This window comes from Mobula birostris, chromosome 1 (assembly GCF_030028105.1).
Source record: "Mobula birostris isolate sMobBir1 chromosome 1, sMobBir1.hap1, whole genome shotgun sequence".
Classification (NCBI taxonomy): domain Eukaryota; kingdom Metazoa; phylum Chordata; class Chondrichthyes; order Myliobatiformes; family Myliobatidae; genus Mobula; species Mobula birostris.
In genome coordinates this window covers 37,846,364-37,870,901 of record NC_092370.1, presented here as the reverse complement: position 1 = coordinate 37,870,901, position 24,538 = coordinate 37,846,364, and the positions used below count along the sequence as shown (strand labels likewise).

The 24,538-nt window shown below is 39.8% G+C and overlaps 1 protein-coding gene across 4 annotated transcripts in view; it reads left to right on the top strand.

Annotated features, from left to right (window-relative positions):
* The window catches only part of prex2 (phosphatidylinositol-3,4,5-trisphosphate-dependent Rac exchange factor 2), a 407,250-nt gene that overhangs the window by 73,275 nt on the left and 309,437 nt on the right, over positions 1-24,538 (top strand). For 3 of the 4 annotated variants that reach the window (XM_072254142.1, XM_072254151.1, XM_072254170.1), the window contains 5 exons: positions 9,931-10,002; positions 12,109-12,231; positions 13,256-13,360; positions 16,749-16,850; positions 23,091-23,252. In XM_072254142.1, coding sequence (XP_072110243.1) covers positions 9,931-10,002; positions 12,109-12,231; positions 13,256-13,360; positions 16,749-16,850; positions 23,091-23,252 — 564 coding nt within the window. The remainder of the gene's footprint in view (positions 1-9,930; positions 10,003-12,108; positions 12,232-13,255; positions 13,361-16,748; positions 16,851-23,090; positions 23,253-24,538) is intronic. The other variant, XM_072254160.1, reaches the window with a different exon arrangement.

Sequence of the window (24,538 nt, the reverse complement as noted above, 5' to 3'; positions counted from 1 at the left end):
GAGGCCAACCCCACAAAGTTCTTTGGAATAATTGCGTCAATTTGGTTTTGCCATTGAATACACTACAGCAAATTACCAGGCAGCCCTGTATTAGCAAATATGAGAGAGAGGGAAAGGGAGAGCTTATGTGAAACATATGAAGCCAACTGCTGTACAAAAACTATGTTAATCTGTATTACTTGCATCAATGTGCATTAGCTACTGACAGACTTTTAAGGAAAATAACACACAGCTCTGTGTATTATTGTTGGCTTGTGCATACAGCATTAAGAAAGTTTACTTTCTGCTGTTTTAGGGTCATTTTAGGTTTATGTCTTGGTGAATAGTTGGCGGGAAAGTAGAATTTATGAGACCAGATTTCAGGAAGTCTATGGATGTTTTACAGACAGGGAGATCAAAAACATGTTTGAACTTGAAATGGGGATCTAAGTAATTTTGTCACAAACTTTGTAACAAAGCCATTAGTTCCATCATATAAATCATTGACATCTAACGTAAAAAGAACTGGTCTCAACACAGTTCCCTGTGGGACATCACTAGTCACCAACAGCCAAGCAGAAAAAACGCTCCCTTTATTCCCACTCTTCGCCTTTTGCCTCCTGCCAATCAGCTACTGCTTTATCCATCCTAGAATCGCCCTTGTAATGTGATGTGCTCAAAGCTTGTTAAACAGACACGTGTGGCACCTTTTCAAAGGCCTTCTGAAAATCCAAGAACACAACATCAACTGATTCTCTTTTGTCTCTCCTGCTTGTTATTTCTTAAAAGAAATTCCAATAGATTTGTCAGACAAGATTTTCCCTTGAGAAAACCATGCTGACTATTGCCTATTTTATCATGTGCCTCTCATCATGATCAGGTGCCGTGCTCAGTTTCCGCTTTGACTGCCATGGCTCAAACACTCCTGTTTCCGGTCAAGTGGATCAATTCTTTGGTATTCACTTCCAGTTCTCTGGCTGCTGTCTCCATCATCATTTGTCTTTGTCTTCCTCTTGCTTTCTTCCCTTCAATCTTTCCCATAATTACCATGCATTCTAACTCCTCTTTGCTAATCACTTTTGCAATGAAGTTACGTTGCCTTTTCATGACCTCATACATTATTTCTCTTTTTGAGTTTGCTCTGTTCATGGCATCCTCATTAGATATTTGTTTCGTCCATGATATTCTTTGCATCCTCCTCAAAAACCACATCTCTGCTGCTTCAGTTCGTTTCCTCATGTTACTAGATATTGTCCAACATTCTGAGCCATATAACATAACTGGGTAAACATAGCATTTCAGTACTCTGAGGTGGGTTGTCATGCCTAGTTTAGTATTTGTCAGTATATTCTTCATTCTCATAAAGGTGCCTTTTGCCATCCCTATTCTTCTTTTGATGTCCATGTCGCACCTGCCATCTGATGTCACCCAGCTTCCTAAGTAGCAAAAGTTCTGTACTTGTTTTATGTCTTCCTCGTTTATTCTCAGCCTGCAGATAGGATTCTCCTTCTTTTTGGATATCACCACACATTTTGTCTTTTTACAATTGATAGATAGACCCATTTTTGCACTTTCCTTCAACAACTATATCAATTAAGTTTTGTACTTCTTCCTCCATACTTGCAATTAACACAGTGTCATCTGCATATCTGAAATTACTGATGTTTTCACTGCCAACTTTGATTCCCAAGATGTCTCTTATTTTTTGTAATATTGTTTCACTTTACACAGTGAATGAATCAGAGAAAACACACCCTTGTCTAACTCCTCCCTTGATTTTCGTAAACTGACTCAATTCTCCATCTATTCTTACAGCAGCAGTTTGTTCCCAGTACAGATTTCTGATTAGGCGGAGGTCTTTCGAATCTAGATCTAGAGTTTCCTGTAATATTTCAAATAACTTATTGTGCTTCACTTTATCAAATGCTTCTGTGTAGTCGATAAAACAAACAAACAAATCTTTTTGCACTTGAATAGCTCGTTCTGATAGTATCCTTAACATCAATATTGCGTTTCTTGTACCTTTGTCTTTCACAAAAGCACATTGTTCTTTACCTATTTCAGCTTGTATCTTACTTTCAGCTCTTGTCATCAAAATTCTTAGAAGTATCTTCGTGATATGACTCATTAAACTTATGGTCCTATGTAATTCACATTCTATTGCTTCAGGTTCCTTAGGAACCTCTAAGTACCAAGAAAAAAACATCCCTAACAATTGACTCCAACATCTTCCCAACCACTGTGGTCAGGCTAACTGTCTTATGATTTTCTTTCTTCTGACTCTCTCCATTCTTGAAGAGTGGAGTGACATCTGCAATTTTCCAGTCTTCTGGAACCATTCCAGAATCTAGTGATTCTCAAAAGATCATTACTATTGCCTCCACAAGCTCCTCAGCCATCTCTTTCAGAACCCTGGGGAGTATAACCATCTGATCCAGGTGACTTATCTACCTTCAAACATTTCAGTTTCCCAAGAAACTTCTCCCTAGTAATGGTAACTTCACACACTTCATGATCCCTGACATCTGGAACTTCCACAATATTGCTAGTGTCTTCCGCAGTGAAGGTTGATGCAAAATGCTTTCTCAGTTTGTCCGCCATTTCATTGTCCCCCATTACTAGTTCTCTAGCATCATTTTCCTGTGCACCGATATCCACTCTTGCCTCTCTTTTATAGTTTATGTATCTGAAGAAACTTTTGATGTGCTCTTTAATATTACATTCATATTTCACCTTTATCTTCTTAATGACTTTTTAGTTGCCTTTTGTTGGTATTTGAATGCTTCCTAATCCTGTAACTTTCCACTAATTTTTGCTCTATTATTTGTCCTCTGTTTGGTTTTCATGTTGGCTTTGACTTCCCTTGTTAACCATTGTTGTGTCATCTTGCCTTTAGAATAGTTCTTCCTCTTTGGGATGTATATATCCTGTGCCTTCTGAATTGCTTCTTGAAATTCAAGTCATTGCTGCTCTGCTGTCATCCCTGCCAGTGTTCTTTTCCAATCATTCTGGCAAAGTCTTCTCTCATACCTCTGTAATTCCCTTTACTCCACTGTAATACTGATAAATCTGACTTTAGCTTCTCCTTCTCAAAATTCAAGGTGAATTCATTCATATTATGATCATTTTCCCCTAAGGGTTCTTTCACCTTAAGCTTTCTAATCAATTCTGGTTCATTGCAGAACATCCAATCCAGAATAGCTGATCCTCTAGTGGGCTCAAACATGGGCAGCTCTAAAAGGCCATCTTGTAGGCATCTAGAAATTCCCCCTCTTAGAATTCGGCACCAACCTGATTTTCCCAATCTACCTGCATATTGAGATCCCCACTATTGTAACATTTTCCCTTTGGCATGCAGTTTCTATCTTCCATTGTAATTTTCACTTACTATATTTAGATAATAAATAAAGTTATAAATAATTTGAGAAATACCTGAATTGTAGCTCTCCAGACTTGCAGATAATGTAATAAAAATAGATGTCAGAATAAATCAAAAAATATGGTGGTCAATAAGGGTCATGATTCATTAAAATATTATTTCATATAAATTTAATTATTTTGGTGCTTAAGATGAATTAGGTGATTATTTTCTTTAGCCTACTTATAAATAAGACAATGCGCAAACTCTGAGTTCTTCTAGTTTACCTGTTTTTTTTGTGGCATCAATTTCTTGTCATTTTTAAACAACTGAGCTTCCATTTTTTTGTGTGAATCTTAACCGAAGTCACTGCATTGTGCTGAGCCATTGACATTACACCATCTTACAAAAGTGCATTTTCAATTGCTCAAGGTGTTCAATGCTTGAGAAAGCCACTAAATGTTCTTCCACTGAAAAGGCAAAAGAATGTACATCCAGATTTTGATATTTAATTTGAAGTTGAGTCTTTCTATTATCAATATGTCTGCATGAAGTAGAAAAATGTTGAAAAATAACTTTTTGTGTGCATGCCCATCATATGAAAAAGATTATAAATGATTGTTATAATAATAATCCAAATTAATTAGTATTAAATGTATTAATTTCAAATTGACTTACATTTAAAAACATGTCTTAAGGACTCCACCAGTTTTCAATGATATTTTAATTGCATCAAAAATGGATGCACATCTAACTATTTCAATTCCTGATTGATTGAAATATATTGCATCTTAAACTTATGCTGAGCTTAAACTCAATAAAATGTTTTAAAGTGCTTCATGTGAGATTTATATATGAAAAGAAAATGACACTGCGCCATATAAGGAAATATTAAGATAATATTGCCATGGGGCTTGATGTCTAGGGAAGGAACTCTAGATCTTGGGACCTGCTGATCAAAAGCTACAGCTGCTGCTGATGGAGTGATTTTAATTGGGTATGCTTAAGAGACCAGAATTTGGGAAACGTGGATATTTTACAGACAGGGAGATCAAAACCATGTTTGAGTTTGAAATGGGGATGTAAGTAACAAATCCATGTTTTGCTACCAGAGGTCAGTTTATAAATGATGACTAGGTTAATGCAAATTTGAATATCACTTCCAAAGTTTTGGATAAGCTCCATTTCATGAAGGAGATGCTGGGAAGTTAATTAAGACCAGAAGACATAGGAGCATAATTATGGATCAGCCCATCGACTCTGATCTCATTCCATCATGGCTGATTTATTATCCCTCTCAATCTCATTCTCCTGTCTTCTCCCAGTAACCTTTAGCACCCTTATTAATCAGGAACCTATCAACTTCTGCTTTAAACATACCCAATAATTAGGGCAGCCTTATTAAATGATTAAATAACTAGGATGGTATTGGAATGATTGAGCCCAGAGATACAAATAACCTGTAATCTGGGTTTGCAGTGCATGAGTTGTAGCAGGTGGGGAGATGGGCAGTGTTGTCAAGTTGGAAATCGTGATGGGGAGGTTATGGTGTCAGCATTTCTGGGCTAAGTAGGATGTTAAGGTTGCAGTGTGTGTCCAGGGATAGTGGTTTTGGTTTTCCCCAGTGCTGGAGAAAGTTTCTGTGGGATGGTAGTTGGGCAGAGCTCAGTGACCGCATTCCACATAGTAAAACCTGAATAATCTGGTGCCTCACGAGCCTGGGGTGCTGAGCCAGCTGAATTTCAAATGGATGTAGTTATTATTTGTACCATGACACATCTGAGATTTGAAAATATATTAGAATAAATTTCCCAGTGAACCAGGTAAGATAAAAGGGAACATGTGAAGTAGAACCCCAGTGAGTGAAAAGGGGGTCTAGGAACCAGGGCAGGGAATGTGGCAATCATAGGTTGTATGTGGGAAGTGAGAACAGCAAACTGGTGAAGCAGATATTGGACTGTAAGAATTGCCAATTTATTGGATAGGGGGTTATTGGAATTATACTGGTATGTGGAAATGGGTGATGTATTTTCAGATGTTATAGTTGATGATAACTTGTAGAAAAGAAACAAAAGAGGATCATAAGTTATAGCTCTGGGGGTCTCCAGACATAATGGTGCAGGGTAGCTTTCACAATCAAAGTTTGAAGTTCAAAGTAGTTTATTATCAAAGTACATGCAGTATATGTCACCATATTCAACCCTGAGATGCATTTCCTTGTAAATACCAGAAACACAACAGAATCAGTGAAAGACTGCATGTAACATAGAACATAGAATAGTACAGCACAGTACAGGCCCTTCGGCCCACAATGTTGTGCTGACCCTCAAACCCTGCCTCCCATATAAGCCCCCACCTTCGATTCCTCCATATACCTGTCTAGTATTCTCTTAAACTTCACTAGTGTATCTGCCTCCACCACTGACTCAGGCAGTGCATTCCACGCACCAACCACTCTCTGAGTAAAAAGCCTTCCTCTAATATCCCCCTTGAACTTCCCACCCCTTACCTTAAAGCCATGTCCTCTTGTATTGAGCAGTGGTGCCCTGGGGAAGAGGTGCTGGCTATCCACTCTATCTGTTCCTCTTATTATCTTGTACACCTCTATCATGTCTCCTCTCATCCTCCTTCTCTCCAAAGAGTAAAGCTCTAGCTCCTGTAATCTCTAATCATAATGCATATTTTCTAAACCAGGCAGCATCCTGGTAAATCTCCCCTGTACCCTTTCCAATGCTTCCACATCCTTCCTATAGTGAGGTGACCAGAACTGGACACAATACTCCAAATGTGGCCTAACCAGAGTTTTATAGAGCTGCATCGTTACATCGCGACTCTTAAACTCTATCCCTCGACTTATGAAAGCTAACACCCCATAAGCTTTCTTAAACACCCTATCCACCTGTGAGGCAGCTTTCAGGGATCTGTGGACATGTATCCCGAGATCCCTCTGCTCCTCCACACTACCAAGTATCTTGCCATTTACTTTGTACTCTGCCTTGGAGTTTGTCCTTCCAAAGTGTACCACCTCACATTTCTCCGGGTTGAACTCCATCCGCCACTTCTCAGCCCACTTCTGCATCCTATCGATGTCTCTCTGCAATCTTTGACAATCCTCTACACTATCTACACCACCACCAACCTTTGTGTCGTCTGCAAACTTGCCAACCCACCCTTCTACCCCAACATCCAGGTCGTTAATAAAAATCACGAAAAGTAGAGGTCCCAGAACAGATCCTTGTGGGACACCACTAGTCACAATCCTCCAATCTGAATGTACTCCCTCCACCACCACCACCCTCTGCCTTCTGCAGGCAAGCCAATTCTGAATCCACCTGGCCAAACTTCCCTGGATCCCATGCCTTCTAACTTTCTGAATAAGCCTACCATGTGGAACCTTGTCAAATGCCTTACTAAAATCCATATAGATCACATCCACTGCACTACCCTCATCTATATGCCTGGTCACCACCTCAAAGAACTCTATTAGGCTTGTTAGACACGATCTGCCCTTCACAAAGCCATGCTGACTGTCCCTGATCAGACCATGATTCTCTAAATGCCTATAGATCCTATCTCTAAGAATCTTTTCCAACAGCTTTCCCACCACAGACGTAAGGCTCACTGGTCTATAATTACCCGGACTATCCCTACTACCTTTTTTGAACAAGGGAACAACATTCGCCTCCCTCCAATCCTCCGGCACCATTCCCGTGGACAACGGGGACATAAAGATCCTAGCCAGAGGCTCAGCAATCTCTTCTTTCGCCTCGTGGAGAAGCCTGGGGAATATTCCGTCAGGGCCCGGGGACTTATCTGTCCTAATGTATTTTAACAACTCCAACACCTCCTCTCCCTTAATATCAGCATGCTCCAGAACATCAACCTCACTCATATTGTCCTCACCATCATCAAGTTCCATCTCATTGGTGAATACCGAAGAGAAGTATTCATTGAGGACCTCGCTCACTTCCACAGCCTCCAGGCACATCTTCCCACCTTTATCTCTAATTGGTCCTACCTTCACTCCTGTCATCCTTTTTTTCTTCACATAATTGAAGAATAAATAACAGGACAATCGATGTGCAAAGGGCAACAAGCTCATATAGAAAAAGAAAAAAAGACATACTGATAATAACAATCCAATATACCTTGCAGTAGTTTAACTCAATCTGATTACTGATACAGGGACATCATTCACCAATATATTGCTTTAAAATACAAACTCAAAATACCCCATACCTTACTGTAAATACAACCCTGAAACAGTTTTAGAGTCAGGAGCCTGCAAATTATAATCCTTAATAACTGTACGGATATAACATGAACAGGGTAAACATTGTCCCAATAGTAATATTTGCAAGTGGTATCATCCCAATGTCCCCACACAATAACATTAAACAATTCAGTCTTTCCAGCAATATTTATGTAAATCTCCAGCAAGCCACAATACTAAACACCACTAGAATAGTCCAAAAGTTCCCAGCAACTGAGAAATGAGTGTGCTTGGCTATGACCATATCTCAGGTTTTACCAGCTGGAGTTAAGAAAAAAATATAGCAATGATGATAGGATGTGATAAACTTATGAAAGGATGTAAAGAACATTTGATAATAGATTCTGTAATTCTAAATCAAACCTGGCTGGAAAAGCAGAAATCTTTCAAGTTGTTATATTGACTACCAAAAAGCATTTGATTGTGTCCTACACTCATGGTTGATAGAAGCTCTGAATATAGATAAACTACACCCAACACTTGTGAAATTCCTGCAGCATCTGATGAAGCATTGGTGTACTATAATCATGCAATCTATTAACAACCAAAAAACAACAACTACCGTGATCAAAATTTTCCAGGGTGGCTCTCTAAGCTCACATATTTCTTTAGCTTTAAACCCACTCTCTAATTTACTGAATTGGACAAAAATAGGGTATCAGATCAGAGAGAACCAAATGAATTAGACCCTGACACACCTTTTATACATGGACAATTTGAAATTATACACTCTTTCATCAGTAGAGCCAAAGCAATTAATTCCAATAGTGGAACTGACATAAACCTTGGACTAGATAAGTACAGAAGAAAAGGTTAACCCATGAAAGAGCATGACCCTCCATTATCTGAGCAGACTTGACTTCGACAAAGAAGCATTAAATACCTTGCTCAGGGAAGCTAGCTGCTAATGGGTGGAGAAAATGATTTTTTGGTTGTCACTTCTGATATCACTTGCAATCTTGATAAGACCCCTTCTCAGTGCTTTGGCTTAATGGAGAGATTCAAACATTATTTTTCAATCTTTTCATGAAACCTCTATGTGTAATAGGGAACACTGACAAAACCTGAAGTTCAGCTGTAGCTTGATGCCTTCAGTGGGAATTGAGTTGTTAATGTACTACTGTCATTGATTTAAATAAAGCATTAAATCAAAAATACTAATTTCCATTAATTAAGTCCATACATTAGTGAACAACACAAATGAAAAACAAGAGATCAGAATCAGATTTAATATCACTGACATATGTCATGAAATTTGTTTGTTTGCAGCAGCAGTACAATGTAATACATAACAACAAGAAATCTATTTTGAAAATTAAATTAAGTAAGCAGTGCAAAAAGCGAAGTAGGGTTCATGGGGTCATTATCCATTCAGACATCTGATGGTGGAGAGGAAGAAGCTGAAACATTGAGTGTGGACCTTCTGGCTTCAGTACCTCTTCCTTGATGGCAGCAATGAGAGGAGGGAATGCCCTGGGTGATGAGGGTCCTGAATGATGGATGCCCCCTACTTGAGGCATCGCCTTTTGAAGGTGTTTTGAATGCTGGGGAACCTTGTGTCCATGATGTAGCCGGCTGAGTTCACAACTCTCTACAGCTTCTTCTCATCCTGTGCAGTGGCTCCTCCGTACCAGACGGTGATGCAAACAGAGCACTCTCCACAGTACATGTATAGAAGTTTGCAAGAGTCTTTGGTGATATACCATGTCTCCATGAACTCCTAATGAAATATGGCTGCTGTCGTGCCTTCCTTGTAATTACATCAAAATGATGGACCTGGGATAGGGAGTCTAACATATTCACGAGGAATTCTGCAGATGCTGGAAATTCAAGCAACACACATCAAAGTTGCTGGTGGACACAGCAGGCCAAGCAGCATCTCTAGGAAGAGGTACAGTCAACGTCTCGGCCCAAAACGTCGACTGCACCTCTTCCTAGAGACGCTGCCTGGCCTGCTGCGTCCACCAGCAACTTTGGAGTCTAACATATCGATGCCATTACAAACAGATAAATAATGACTGCAAAATAATCACTGAGCTAAAACAGCGTCTGGTATAATAAAAAGATAACATTTACTGAAGTACTTTCTTTCTTTTTTAATAGAGAAGTCTTCTGGAACTATCATATGGCATGTTGACTCCCCTGAAACAATAAATAGAGGGAATTACACTCAATTCTGTAGTTTTCTTTTCCTTTACTTACAATCGCACAACAGTGATTAGGATTGTCTGATTGAAAATAAAGAACTTTCTTTATTTTTGTTAAATAGGTAATATAAAATACACTATTTCAAGTTTATATAAATGTTTTTATTTATCAGGCATTTCTTCAGCGAATGATTCAACATGCAGCTTCTAGAGTTGACAAAAATGTGACGGAAGAAACAGTTAAGGTAAGAACTATACTGATAAGAACTATAGAGGCCATTTATTCTTTTGAGCCATTTGATGATAAATGCATCATCAAATTGAGATAGTAATGGTGGATAAACTAATTAAGTATTTTATTCACTGGGAAGACACTAGCAGTATGCTAGAAGTTGAGGAGTGTCAGGAGACAGAAGTGAGTGCAGTTGCTATTACGAGGGAGAAGGTGCTGGGGAAGCTGAGAGTCCTGAAGGTAGATAAGTCACCTGGACCAGGGTTCTGAGAGAGGTACCTGAAGAGATTGTGGAGGCAGTAGTAATGTTCTTTCAAGAATGTATCGATTCTGGCATGTCTTTCCGGAAGACTGGAAAATTGCAAATGTCACTCCACTCTTCAGGAAGGGAGGGAGGCAGCAGAAAGAAAATTACATGGCAGTTAGCCTGACCTCAGTGGTTGGGAAGATGTTGGAGAATTGGTGGATGTTGTGGACTTGGATTTTCAGAAAACCTTTGACAATGTGCCACACATGAGCTCGTTAACAAGATCCATGATATTATAAGCAATAACTGCTGATTGGCAGGAGGCAAAGAGTGGCAATAAAGGGAGCCTTTTCTGGTTGGAATCTGGTTCTGCATGGGTCGGTGTTGGGACCACTTCTTTTAATGGTATATGCCAATGATTTGAATAATGGATTTGATGGCTTTGTAGCCAAGTTTGTGGACAATACAGAGGTAGTTGGAGGGGCAGGTAGTGTTGAGGAAGCGGGGAGGCTGCAGAAAGACTTAAACAGATTAGGAGAATGGGCAAAGAGGTGACAGATGAATTACAGTGTGGGAAGTGTGTGGTCATTCACTTTGGTAGAAGGAACAAAAACTTAGACTATTTTCTAAATGGTCAGAAGATTAAAAATTCTGAGGTCTAACAGGACTTGGGAGTACTTGTGCGGGATTCTCTAAAGGTTATCTTTCAGGTTGAGTCAGTGGTGGAGAAGGCACATGCAACGTTAGCATTCACGTCAAGATGACCAACAAATAAAAGCAAGGATGTAATGCTGAGGCTTTATAAGGCACTGGTGAGTCCTCACTTGGAATATTGTGAGTAGTTTTGGTCCCTATCTAAGAAAGGATGTGCTGACATTGGGGAGGGTTCAGAGGAGGTTTACGAGAACAGTTCTGGGAATGAAAGGGTTATTGTATGCGGAGTGTTTGATGGCTTGTACTCACTAGAATTTAGAAAAATGAGGGGTGGATCTAACTGAAACCTATCGAATGTTGAAAGGCTAGATAGAGTGGATGCGGAGAGGAGATTTTCTACAGTGGGGGAATGTAGGACCAGAGGGTACAGCCTCAGAATTGAAGATTATCCATCTACAATGGTGAGGAGGAGGAATTTCTTTAGCCAGAGGGTGGTGAACCTGTGGAATTCCTTGCCACAGGCAGTTGTGGAGACCAGGCTGTTGGGTGCGTATAAGGCGGAGCTTGATAGGTTCTTCATTAGTCAGGGCATGAAAGGCTATGGGGAGAAGGCAGGAGAATGGGGTTGAGAGGGAAAATGGATCAGCCATGATGAAATGGTGTAGACTCAATGGGCTGAATGGCCTAGTTCTGCTCCTATCTCTTATGGTTTTATGGTCTTATGTTGTCAGATGAGCAATATATATTTAAAACCACTGCTGGTTTCCCAATCCACATAAAATCTATGTATTTCGGCAGTGGTAACGGTGTAAGTGTCCTTAACATATGCTGCTGAAAAGAAGCGTGTCTCAGAATACAGTCTTATTTTATTTATTACTGCTTGTATGTGCATAGTGGTGACATAAATGCAGACAGTATTAAGTCGGTCGTAATGGCCTTTGGGTTAAGAAGGTGGGCTGACATAGGGACGGGCAGAGAGAATGACACAGGCGATCAACTGGCAGGTTGTTGGGGCATGTGGAGCCATTTCTCAGCGTGGGTCATAATGTTAGTGAGCTAGGAGATAAAAGGTTGAATTTGTGTGGGGTATGGACGTGAATGAGGGTGTAAGGAGGTGATATAGAAAATAGCCTCAAGAAGAGTAGAGCAGGGATTTGATGGCACAATTTGAAAATTGTTAACAGCTCTGATTCTGTGGTATTTTATATTTACTTTCAGACGTTGTTTTCTAATATTGAGGACATTCTTGGAGTCCACAAAGAATTCCTGAGTATGATTGAGCAGTGCCTGCAGCCTGAGCCTAATGCCCAACATGAATTGGGAAGCTGTTTTCTTCAATTTGTATGTATTTCTGCCTTTACCTACACCGATGCTTCCTTATGTTCTTCACGCTGATTTCATGCCTTAGTTCTCTAGTGAAGGAAATATATGTTTATTTATCAATGATATTACCACAAAAATTACTTTGTCTATATAATATTGTCCATAACTGCAATCACCATTTTTGCTCCATAGCAATAGTTGTCTGTAAAATTAATTGTGCAGCAAATAATACCATAACTCTGGCAAGTCAGGAAACATCTGTTTAAGTTTCAAGGTGATGACCTTTTAATGATCTTGGAGATTAAAAAAAAATTCTGATCCGAAGAAAGTGGAGAAGGGGAAAAAAGCACAAGGGAAAGTATTAGGGCAGAAAATAGGAGTAAGTTTTGTTCTTTCATCCCATATCACCTTCACACCATTTTGCATGTTAATATGTTACCGTTCAGTTTTTCTATTTCTGACGCAGATTTATGACCTACAGCATTCGCTCTGTGTCGTGCATCATAGGTGCCATCTGATGCCCTTTGTATTTCCAGCATCTGGTTTTACTTCACTGTTTCAGTGCCAATAACAGCTTTGGTAATATTATAATTCAATTGGCTTTGCAGAAAATCTGGTAGCTAATTAAAAGCAACATGCTGATTGCAAGGTTCTGAAACACGTGATACAGAGAATATTGTTTAGCCTGGTGTCTAGAGCAATACTTCCCTATGTCTCTGTCACTCCACTTCATTTACTCAGTCATTTTCTGTCTTTGAATTATACTTGTGGTGCAAACTTTAGATATTATAAGATATAGATTTTTTACTGTGTCTGCAGTGTCACTAATATGCTCTGAAGGAATGATAATGGGGCCAGTCTTTAATCCTGCATTCGCCCTTCCACCATTTTATTTGTTCGCATGTGGTCTATTGTGCAATCTTCCGTTGGGACTCTGACTCCAGCATTTCAGTGTGGATGAGTGCAGCGTAGGGTTTGTTTCAGGATTCTGAATGGTTATTCATCAAGGTTGTTTATTGTGTTTTTTTGTTTGAAAATACAGAAGCATCGATTTTCTATCTATGATGAGTACTGCAGTAATCATGAGAAAGCACAAAGGCTGCTATTGGAACTGAATAAAATGCGGACAGTGCGGACATTTTTGCTGGTAATGACTCCATTTTTCTTTGACAATTGCCAAAAGCATTTGGTTGAACTGCTATTAAGGCATTTTCTATGCAACAAATTGCTTTTCATTGAAAAAGATATTCAGAAAAGCATTGCGGATGTGTGAATTGTTGTGAATGAAGTGGTTGAGACAAGTGTCCTGGTTGATTTTAATTGACCTCTTGGAGAGCAGAGTTGAAATATTGATCAGTTTGCAAGTTAATTTTGTCATAATACCTGTGAACTCACAAACCATGTACTTACACTTCTGAGAGTGCAAAATCATCTGCAATTAATTCTTTACTGTAACAGAAATATAGAAAGTTTCACTTGTGTTTCAGTGATTGGAGGCGTAAGAAAAGACTTCCATAACACTCTCATTAATGGCCTTAAGTGCCATGCGATTTATACCTTCATAATATGTGCTAACTTGCCTGATATACAGTGGCATGCAAAAGTTTGGGCACCCCGGTCAAAATTTCTGTTATTGTGAATAGCTAAGCAAGTAAAAGATGAACTGATTTCCAAAAAGCATAAAGTTAAAGATGATACATTTCTTTAATATTTTAAGCAAGAAAATTTTTTTATTTCTATCTTTTACAAACAAAAAAGGAAAAGGGCCCGAAGCAAAAATTTGGGAACCCTGCATGGCAGTACTTAGTATCACTCCCTTTGGCAAGTATCACAGCTTATAAATGCTTTTTGTAGCCAGCTAAGAGTCTTTCAATTCTTGTTTGTGGGATTTTCACCCATTCTTCCTTGCAAAAGGCTTCTAGTTCTGTGAGATTCTTGGGCCGTCTTGGATGCACTGCTCTTTTGAGGTCTTTCCACAGATTCTTGACGATGTTTAGGTCAGGGGACTGTGAGGACCATGGCAAAACCTTCAGCTTGTGCCTCTTGAGGTAGCCCATTGTGGACTTTGAGGTGTGTTTAGGATCATTATCCTGTTGTAGAAACTGTTGCTCATTGCGGCCAAAAGGTTCTATTCAAAAGGTTCAAAGAAACATCTAAACAAGCCTGAATGCATTTTGGAAACAAATCTTGGGGACTGATGAAGTTAAAACAGAACTTTTTGGCTGCAATGAGCAAAGGTATGTTTGGAGAAAAAAGGGTGCAGAATTTCATGAAAAGAACCCTTCTCCAACTGTTAAGCATGGGGGTGGATCGATCATGCTTTGGGCTTGTGTTGCAGCCAGTGGCACGGGGAACATTTACTGGTAGAGGGAAGAATGAATTTAATTAAATACCAGCAAATTCTGAAAGCAAACATCACACCATCTGTAAAAAAGCTGAAGATGAAAAGAGGATGGCTTCTACAGCAAGATAATGATCCTAAACACACCTCAAAATCCAGAATAGATTACCTCAAGAGGCACAAGCTGAAGGTTTTGCTATGGCCCTCACAGTCCCCTGACCTAAACATCATTGAGAATCTGTGGATAGACCTCAAAAGAGCAGTGCATGCAAGGCAGCCCAAGAATCTCACAGAACTAGAAGCCTTTTGCAAGGAAGAATGGGTGAAAGTCCTACAAACATGAATTGAAAGACTCTTTGCTGGCTATAGAAAGCGTTTACAAGCTGTGATACTTGCCAAAGGGGGTGTTACTAAGTACTGACCATGCAGGGTGCCCAAACTTTTGCTTCAGGCCCTTTTCCTTTTTTGTTATTTTGAAACTGTTAAACTTGGAAATAAAAAAAAAAGTAATCTTGCTTAAAATATTAAAGAAATGTGTCATCTTTAACTTTATGCCTTTTGGAAATCAGTTCATCTTTTACTCACTTAGCTATTCACAATAACGGAAATTTTGACCGGGGTACCCAATGTTAAATAAAACCTCAATGTTACATCCTTGCTTTTATATTCTTGTCCTCTTAAAATGAATGCTAACATCACATTTGCCATCTTTTCCACAGACTTAAACTGCAAATTAACCTTTAAGGAATCCTGCACAAGGGCTTCCAAGTCCCTTTGCACCTCAGATTTTTGAATGTTCTCTCCATTTAGAAAATAGTCTACCCTTTTATTTCTTCTACCAAACTATATGACCATACACTTCCTGACACTCTATTCGACCTGCCATTTCTTTGCTCATTCTCTTAATCTAAGTTCTTCTTCCTCAAAACTACCTGCCCCTCCACCTCTTTTCATATTGTCTGCAAAATTTGCAACAAAGCCATCAATTACATCATCCATGTAATTGACATATAATGTAAAAAGATGTGGTCCCAACACAGACCCCTGCGGAGCACCACAAGTCACCGCAGTCAACCAAAAATATCTCCATTTATTCTCACTCTTTGCCTCTTGCTAATCAACTAATGCTCTCTCCATGCTAGAATCTTCCCTATAATACCATGGGCTCTCAACTTGTTAAACAGCCTCATGTGTAGCACCTTGTTAAAGGCCTTTTGAAAATCCAAGTACACAACATTCACTGATTCTCCTTAGGCTCTCCTGCTTGTTGTTATTTCAAAGAATTCCATCAAATTTGTCAGGCAAGATTTTCCTTTGAGGAAACCATGCTGTCTACAGCCTATTTTATCATGTGCCTCCGAGTACCCTGAGACCTCATCCTTAATAATTGATTCCAACACTTTCCCAACCACTGAGGTTAGGCTAATTGCCCTATAATGTCCTTTCATCTGTCTCTTGCCCTTCTTGAAGAGTGGTCATGATTCTATGAGTGACAGGTACATTTGAACTTCCTCTTCAAGTCTAGAGATGGAGTTGGGATTTAAATCAACTGCAAGTTAGTAATTTAATAATTATTTTTGTTTCATCATCATGATCCTTGTTATAATTAGAATTCTTTGATTCCTTGTGTTGAAAACCAGCATCGGCCTAATTCTGTCATTCATTTTGTCATCTGAGTTCCTTAAATCGACAATTGTATTAATACCCAAGTACCCAAATGTATTAAATACTCTATCTTCTTAAAGCAAGCTATGTATCTTAATGCAGAAGAACTTAGTTTATTATTAACAGGATTGTGTGCCTGCTTTGACATTTGAGTAAAATCTTGCCATTGTTTAGTTAGCATTTTCCAGTTTGCCTCTTACTTTTCCTTTCAGCCTGGCTAGTGCAATTTAGATCTTGCCTATTTTTTAGAAGTCTAGCTCTCATGACTTGCCATTTTAAATTTCTAATCGTTGGACTATAAGCTATCAAAGTATGTGGAAAAGGATGTTGGAAATCTGCTGTGATTTTGTCATTAACAATGTACCTTAAGGCAACTCAAATGGCTGGCTAGAAAGCAGGATCTTTTTTCTATATCACAATGACAAAGCCTTTGTTGTAGGTACAGGAGCTGTTTTATAACTTTATAATATTATGCTAATATCAATATTCATATAATCTAATTTACTTATTTTGCATTTGGATATACGAGGGTTGTATGCTGCTTGCAGGACGGAAGAACCCTGATGTTCCACTTGAAGGATATCTAGTGGCTCCCATACAAAGGATCTGCAAGTATCCACTTCTGTTAAAGGTACTTAAAATATTGTTTCAGTTGTTACATGATAGTTACAGTAAATTCTTGAATACAGTGGATTCCAGTCAATTGGAACACATCAGGAACTGTACATTTTAGTGCAATCTAACAGCTGCTCCAATTAGCCACAATTTCATTGAAATTGTTAAAAAGGTATAAAAAAGACAAGCTTCAATTTAACTGAGGAATTCTGTATTTAAATGAAATGCGGAACAGATTAGAACACTACCAATACTACTGTGGTTGTTCCTTGTATCTGGCAATAACAGAAAACTTTTGTGGAAGAGTTTTTAAAGTGGAAAAGCACTAGGCAGTTCCACTCTCTCAACTTGGAAGTAAGGGTCCAATGGGATGAGAAGACGTCATAATTGGAGTTTTCCCTATTTGCAGTGGATGACCATGACTTCTTCTTTGCCTTGTTATACACTTTGCTGCTCGCATAGCTTCGCAGAATCGCCTTCCTGGTCATTGGATCTCAGTCTAGATCTCATCTGCCCAGTCAGTGTAGCTGACTTTGCATGCTAGGCCGTCCTGTCTCATTGGGTTTTGGGAGGCGCTGGCTATCCTCACCTGGTTTGGCCCGTCAGTCGATGTGGTGTATCATGGTGTGGCCACTGTCGCTTGCAAACAGCTACTTGGAGCCACAGATGAGAGCTGGGTGTCTGATGGGGACCAAAGGTAACATTCAAGATGATCGTCCACACCTTCAAGTTCTTTGTAGTTACTAAATTGTTGAAGTAGTGAAATCGTTTCATTTTCACTCTTGGCTGTTTCTGGCATTTCCAAATCTGAATGCTTGAAACTGCAGTGAGCAAAGCAGTTTTGAATTGTTTTATTGCTTATTTCTCACCAACTATCAGTGACAAAAATCACTGCTTTTTGAACACTAACACATGCAACTGATGCTACTTAAAAACTGTTCACACTGAGCACTGTGCAGATTCTAACTGCCACACCGCGTGCACGCGACTGACCCTAGTTAGAAAATGTTTGGTAACAGTCTCCAGTTAGGCAGTATATTGTCCCAAATGGCAAAGGGTATCCCAGCTATTTTCTTGATTTGTCCCAAGTAAGCGGATGCCCCAATGAACCGATGGCCCAATTAACTGGATTCCACTGTAAGTTCCAATCCCACTTCTCCATATTGAAATGGCTTTCAGAGCAAATTGGTTCTTAGATTTACCAAAAATATATATTTGCTATTTTGCTTAACTTGGATTTGGATTCAGATTCATTTATCACAAATGTATCGAAACATACGGTGAAGTGCACTATTTGCTTTAACCACCAGTACAATCTAAGGAGTCACCACACATCCCAGCATCAACACAGCATGCCCACAATGTTCAGCAGAACAACACAAGCAACACAACAAAATAACAACAGCTAAATACGTTCCTTTTCTACCCTCCCACCCACAAATCATCTTGTGCACACAGACAGACCTTCATCCCCAGGCCAGACACCTCCAGTCCTTTGACCTTCAGTCCTTGACCCTGGGATCTTATGCTCACACACATCAGGCCTCTGACTTTTGTCTTCAATCTTTGTGCTTTGATATCTGGAATCAACCCAGGACATCACCAGTCACAGGACTTTGAAGAATGTTCAGTTTATGGCAAGAAAATATTTTCCTGCCATAAACTGGGCACCTTTTTCATGAATCATATGAAGCAGAGGATGATAGTCATTGTAATTACACAATTTTACTATTAATTGGCTGTGGGGTTAATACACCCTCTTGTATTTAGTGTTCTGGGATAATATTAAATCTGCACCATATGTAACTCAACTTAAAAAACAAAATCCTGGATGTCACTACCTCAGAGGACCTGTCCTGGGTCCACTGCATAAATGTAATTGCAAAAAAAGCATGACAGCACCTCTACTTCCTTAGATGTGTTACATCCTTATAGATGTGTAGTGGAAAATGTTTTGACTGGCTGCATTATGGCTTGGTATGGGAACACCAATGCCTTTGAGCAGAAAATCCTACAAAAGGTAGTAGATTCAGCCCAGTACATCACAGGTAAATCCCTCCCAACCACTGAGCACATCTTCATGAAATGCTGCCATAGGAAAGCAGCATCCATCTTCAAAGATCCTCAAAGATCCATGCTCTTTTCTCACTGCTGCCACCAGGTAGAAGGTACAAGAGCCTCAGGACTCACACCACCAAGTTCAAGAACAGTTACAACCCCTCAACCATCAGACTCTTGAACAAAAGAGGATAACTACACGCATCTATTGAGATGTTCCCACAACTAGTGATCTCATTTTAAGGACTCTTTATCTTGTTATTTCATGCTCTCGTTAGTTATTGCTATTTGTTCATATTTGCATTTGTACAGTACATGGTCTTCATTGATCCTGTTTACAGTTACTATCCTATAGATTTGCTGAGTATGCCTGTAGGAAGAAAATTCTCAGGGTTGTATATGGTGACATGTATGTACTCTGATAATAAATTATACTTTAAACTTTGAATGAGAAAAATAAGCACGGATGCATCAGGTTGGAATGTGGTTTAGCAAAGTAGGACAAACAAAGTTAAGTTTCCACAAGTGAGGAAAAGCTTGTACCTTTATTCAAAAAACAAACTTATTTATGTGTATTTTGGAATTGCATCAGACCCTAATTATTTAGGAAGTGTATGTTTATGTCTCTTTGTCATTAACAACTATTTATATCTATGTTGAGACATTTGTGGGTGTTCAAGATACTATAGTGAGTTAGTTTTCTAGATTTTAATGTGGGAACGCCTAATGATAGGAACTTCCTTTCAAGTTTCAAAAGTGTAATCTGTATGGTATTTTTTTTTTTGAAATTGATAAGAACTGCATTTCAAGGTCCAGAAATGTGAAATCCTTTGCCCATATGGATGTGACAGAGACTTTTGGATGGTAAGTTGCCTCTGAGGTAGCAGGTTCAGGGACATCTTGGATCGGGTCCCTGACATTCTAAAGGGAGTGTCACAGCCATGGATTCAGCAGCACATCAGATGCGGCAATTGTGCTTGTGAATGTGCACGTGTTAGCTAATTATTATTTCATTGTGATAGTATTTAACTCCATTCATTCCGTCACGATACTTGTTGAGACTTGAACAGGACACAGCAGCTCTTCGCTGCCTCCATTCCACCTTGCGTGAGAGAAAATGGACTGTCGAGCCACCAACTCTGAAGACTAGCCGCATTCTTTTTATTCTTAGTTGTTCTTTTCAGCCACAGTTCATGCTTTGTTTACCATTTGAGAGTTTTAGTTGATGCGCCAGTTTGGCCTAGTGTTTATTGTTTTCTTTTCCCTGTAACACTATTCGCATTAAAGTCTGTGAAATATCGACCCACTTTGGTGTCTCTCACTCCGCACTTGGGTCATACCCGCAACGTGGTGACAGGGAGAGGGTGAGCAGCCAGGCGTCTTGCTACATACTGGCACCAAAGGTATAGGTAGGAAAAGGGTCCTGGAGAGAGAATTTAGGGAACTATGTAGAAAGCTGGAAAGCAGGACATCCAGGATGGTAATTTCTGCATTGCTGCCTCTGCCATGCGCCAGTGAGTGTAAGAATAGGATGATTTAGCAGAGGAATCCATGGCTGAGGAACTGGTGCAAGGGGAAGGGTTTCAGATTTCTGGATCATTAGGATCTCTTCTGGGAAGGGATGACCTGTTAAAAGGATGGGCTACACCTGAACTCAAGGGGGACTGGAGGTATTAACATTTGAATGCACGCACTTAACAGAATGAAGTAAATGATCTTGTAGTGTAGTTAGATTAGATTAGTTTATGAGGACACGCAGTTCTCTTTTATTGTCATTTAGTAATGCATGCGTTAAGAAATGATACAATGTTCCTCCAGAATGATATCACAGAAACACAAGACAAACCAAGACTGAAAAACTGACAGAAACCACATAATTATAACATATAGTTACAACAGTGCAAAGCAATACCGTAATTTGATAAAGAGCAGACCATGGGCACAGTAAAAAAAAGTCTCAAAGTCTCTCAAAAGTCCCATCATCTCACGCAGATGGTAGAAGGAAGAAAAACTCTCCCTGCCATGAGCTTCCAGCGCCGCAAACTTGCCGATGCAGCACCCTGGAAGCACCCGACCACAGCCAACTCTTGAGTCCGTCTGAAAACTTTGAGCCTCCGACCAGCCCTCCGACACCAAGCACCGAGCACCATCTCTGCCGAGCGCTTTGACCCTGGCCCCGGCAACAGGCTATAGGCAAAGCCGAGGATTTGGGGCCTTTCCCTCCGGAGATTCTCAATCGCACAGTAGCAGTGGCAGCGAAGCGGGCATTTTAGAAGTTTCTCCAGATGTTCCTTGGTGCTTGTCATGTGTGTCTCCATCAAATCAGGATTGTGCACGGTACCTACTTACAAATACGATATCATTTCGGAGCGGCCGTGCGCGCTGCATTGCATCGCCATCTTCTCCTTCCCTGGCAGGTATGATGATGTGGGCATCACTAGGTCGTGGCTGAAAGAGGATTGCAGTTGGGAGCTTAACATCCAAGGATATACAAACGGTACATGGTATCAAAAGGACAGGGGTGAAGGAGTGGTGTGACTCTGTTGGTAAAAAACTGTTATCAAATCCTTAGAAAAATATGACATAGGATTGGATGATATAGGATTGTTGTGGGTAGAGTTAAGTAACTGCAAGGGTAAAAATTCCCTGATGAGATTTGTATACAGGCCTCTGAACAGCAGCCTGGATTTGGGCACAAACTACAACAGGAGTGGTCTGTGTTGGGACCACGTCATTTTGTGGCCAAGTTTGTGAATGATATGAAGATAGATGGAGGGGTAGGTAATGTTGAGGAAACAGGGAGGCTGCAGAAGGACTGATTCAAGAGAATGGGCAAAGAAATGGCAGATGGAATACGATGTCATGAAGCGTAGACCATTTTCTAAGTGGGGAGAAAATTCAAAAATCAGGGGTGGAAAATGAGTTGGGAGTCCTTGTACTGGATTCCCTAAAGATTAACTTGCAGGTTGAGTCAATGGTAAGAAATGCAAATGCATTCATTTTGAGAGGACTAGAACATAAAAAATAAGGATGTAATTCTGAGGCTTAAGAAGGTATTAATATCATGGACAAAATGAATATCTAACGAGGATGTCATGAACAGAGCAAACAGAAAATGAGAAATAATGTATGAGATCATGACAAGGCAACGTAACTTCATTGGACATGTGATTAGGAAAGAGGAGTTAGAATGCACGGTAATTATGGGAAAGATTGAAGGGAAGAAAGCAAGAGGAAGACAAAGACAAATGATGATGGAGACAGCAGCCAGAGAACTGGAAATGAATACCAATGAATTGATCCACTTGACCCGAAACAGAAGTGTGTGGGCCATGGAAGTCAAAACTCAAACTGGGCATGGCAACTGATGATGATAATAAGAAGGCACTGGTGAGGCCTCTCTTGGGGTATTGTGAGCTGTTCTGGGCTCAAAAAGAAAGGGTGTGTTGAAATTGGAGAGGGTGCATAGGAGGTTCACGAAAATGATTCAGGGAATGGAAGACTTATCATAAAAGGAACTTTTAATGTCTCTGGGCCTATACTTGCTGGAACTTGGAAGAATGGGGGTTGGGGTTTGTTTTAAAACCAATTGAATGTTGAATGGCCTAGATAGAGTAGATGTGGAAAGGATGTTTCCTATAGTTGGGGGAGTTTAGGACCTGAATAGCGGGATGTCCATTTAGAATGAAGATGAGGAGGAATTTCTTTAACCCGAGGTTGGTGAATTCATTGCCATAGGCAGCTGTGGAGGCCAAGTCATTGGGTATATTTAAGGCAGAGGTTGACACATTCTTGATAAGTCAGGGCATGAAAGGTTACGGGAAGAAGGCAGGAGAATGGGGTTGAGCGGGAAATGGTCAAATGACCATGATCATTTGGTGGAGCAGACTCGATGGGGCCAAATGGCCCAATTCTGCTCCTATGTCTTATGGCCTTATGATCCAGTTCATGAAAGTTTATTTGTCAAATCTTTTTCATTTGCTTCATAATATATAAAATTGAAAGGTTGTTTCAAAGCATTTTGCTTATTACATGATCCTGAAGTGCAGAGGTACTTAATTCTCAAAGTCAATTCAACAAAAAAGGTGTATTAAACATTTCATGAGGAATGTGACCCTTGAGGAGAAACAACTATTCTTTTATACAAACAACTCTGAATATTTTTAACAAATTACTTTTCTGTGCTTTTACAATTCAGGAATTGATGAAGAGGACACCAAAGAAGCATAATGACTATTCAGCAGTACTCGAGGCTCTTCAGGCCATGAAAACGGTATGCTCCACCATTAATGAAGCAAAACGACAAATGGAAAAGCTGGAAATTCTCGAAGAATGGCAGTCACATATTGAAGGATGGGAGGTATAGCTGCTCTTTGTAATTAAACCTTGAAGTTAAAGCTACACCATGATTATGTTCCCATACATGATATTCATGAAACTTAAAGCTAGCTCAGAGCATTTGCTTTGTGAAGTACGAGAAATAATATGAATGGTTTCGGTATTGGCATTTATTCACGTAATTGAAATATTGTTATTCCTCTCCGCACCATGTGGCACATTGGGTGGCAATCTTGCCGTTCCTTTAGCAGTTTGTCTGTTTTTTTATGAGGCCGATTTGCTAGCTCAATGCTCAACCCAGCATGAATGGAAAGTGTGCAAAGAGCCGGCCAGATTCAAATCAGGACCACTCAATTCAAAGTCCAGTGCTGATGCCACTACACCACTGGCCAGCTATTTGAAATATACAACGTAGTAAAGCGGATCTGGTCCTTTGTGCTTTTGATGGCTCTTTAAAGAACTAATCCATTTCACCCCACTGTCCTGCTTTTCCCCATTCTATAAACCAGACTTCAGGACCTTGACCCAGTGACAATAAAGGATTAACCGAGCACTCCCATGTCAGAATGGTGTACGAGTTGGTGGAAATCTTGCTTGTGTTAGTGTTCCCATGTTGCCAACACCCCTAGATTTTTCAGTGATTGAAGATGCAATGAAAGAAGCCTTCAGAAGTTACTGCAGTTTATTAAAAAGATAATACTTGATGCTGGTGTTGTTTGCAAGGCCACCATTAAATGTTCATCACTAATTTCTCTTATTGGTGGTTGAATGTCTTCATTGTCTAATGGGTAGAGGAATTCTGCGGTGTTGCTGTGCAGGGACCTCCAGTAATTAGGACTGAAAAATGATAAATGAAAGTGGCTGAGGTGTTGGTACACATTTAGTCAAAATTGCCTTAAGGTCAGGGTCATTCACTGTCACCTTGCCCCTCAATAGCTTTGTGATTCTGACAGTACGGGAATGAGTTGGGGTGAGTTTGTATTTGATGAGTAATGGTTGTTCAATAGCAATGCTGACACTTTCCATCACCATGCAAATGAATGGGAGCGGGGCGGTAAATGGAAGGCCTGACTCCACAGAACTCTGAGGTGCAGAATACGAAAGATTCACAACCATCTGACAGAAGTATTTGCTTTCTCTCTCCATCTTAAATGGTAAGCCTTTATTCTGAAATGATGTTTTTCCAGATGGCAAATGTGCTGATACTATCTGCAATGTATTTATTACAGTTCAGAAGTAGGATATTTGGCCTACTTATCCCAAGTCAACTCCAAGGAGAATAATCCATTCATGCTCTTTCCTTGCAAT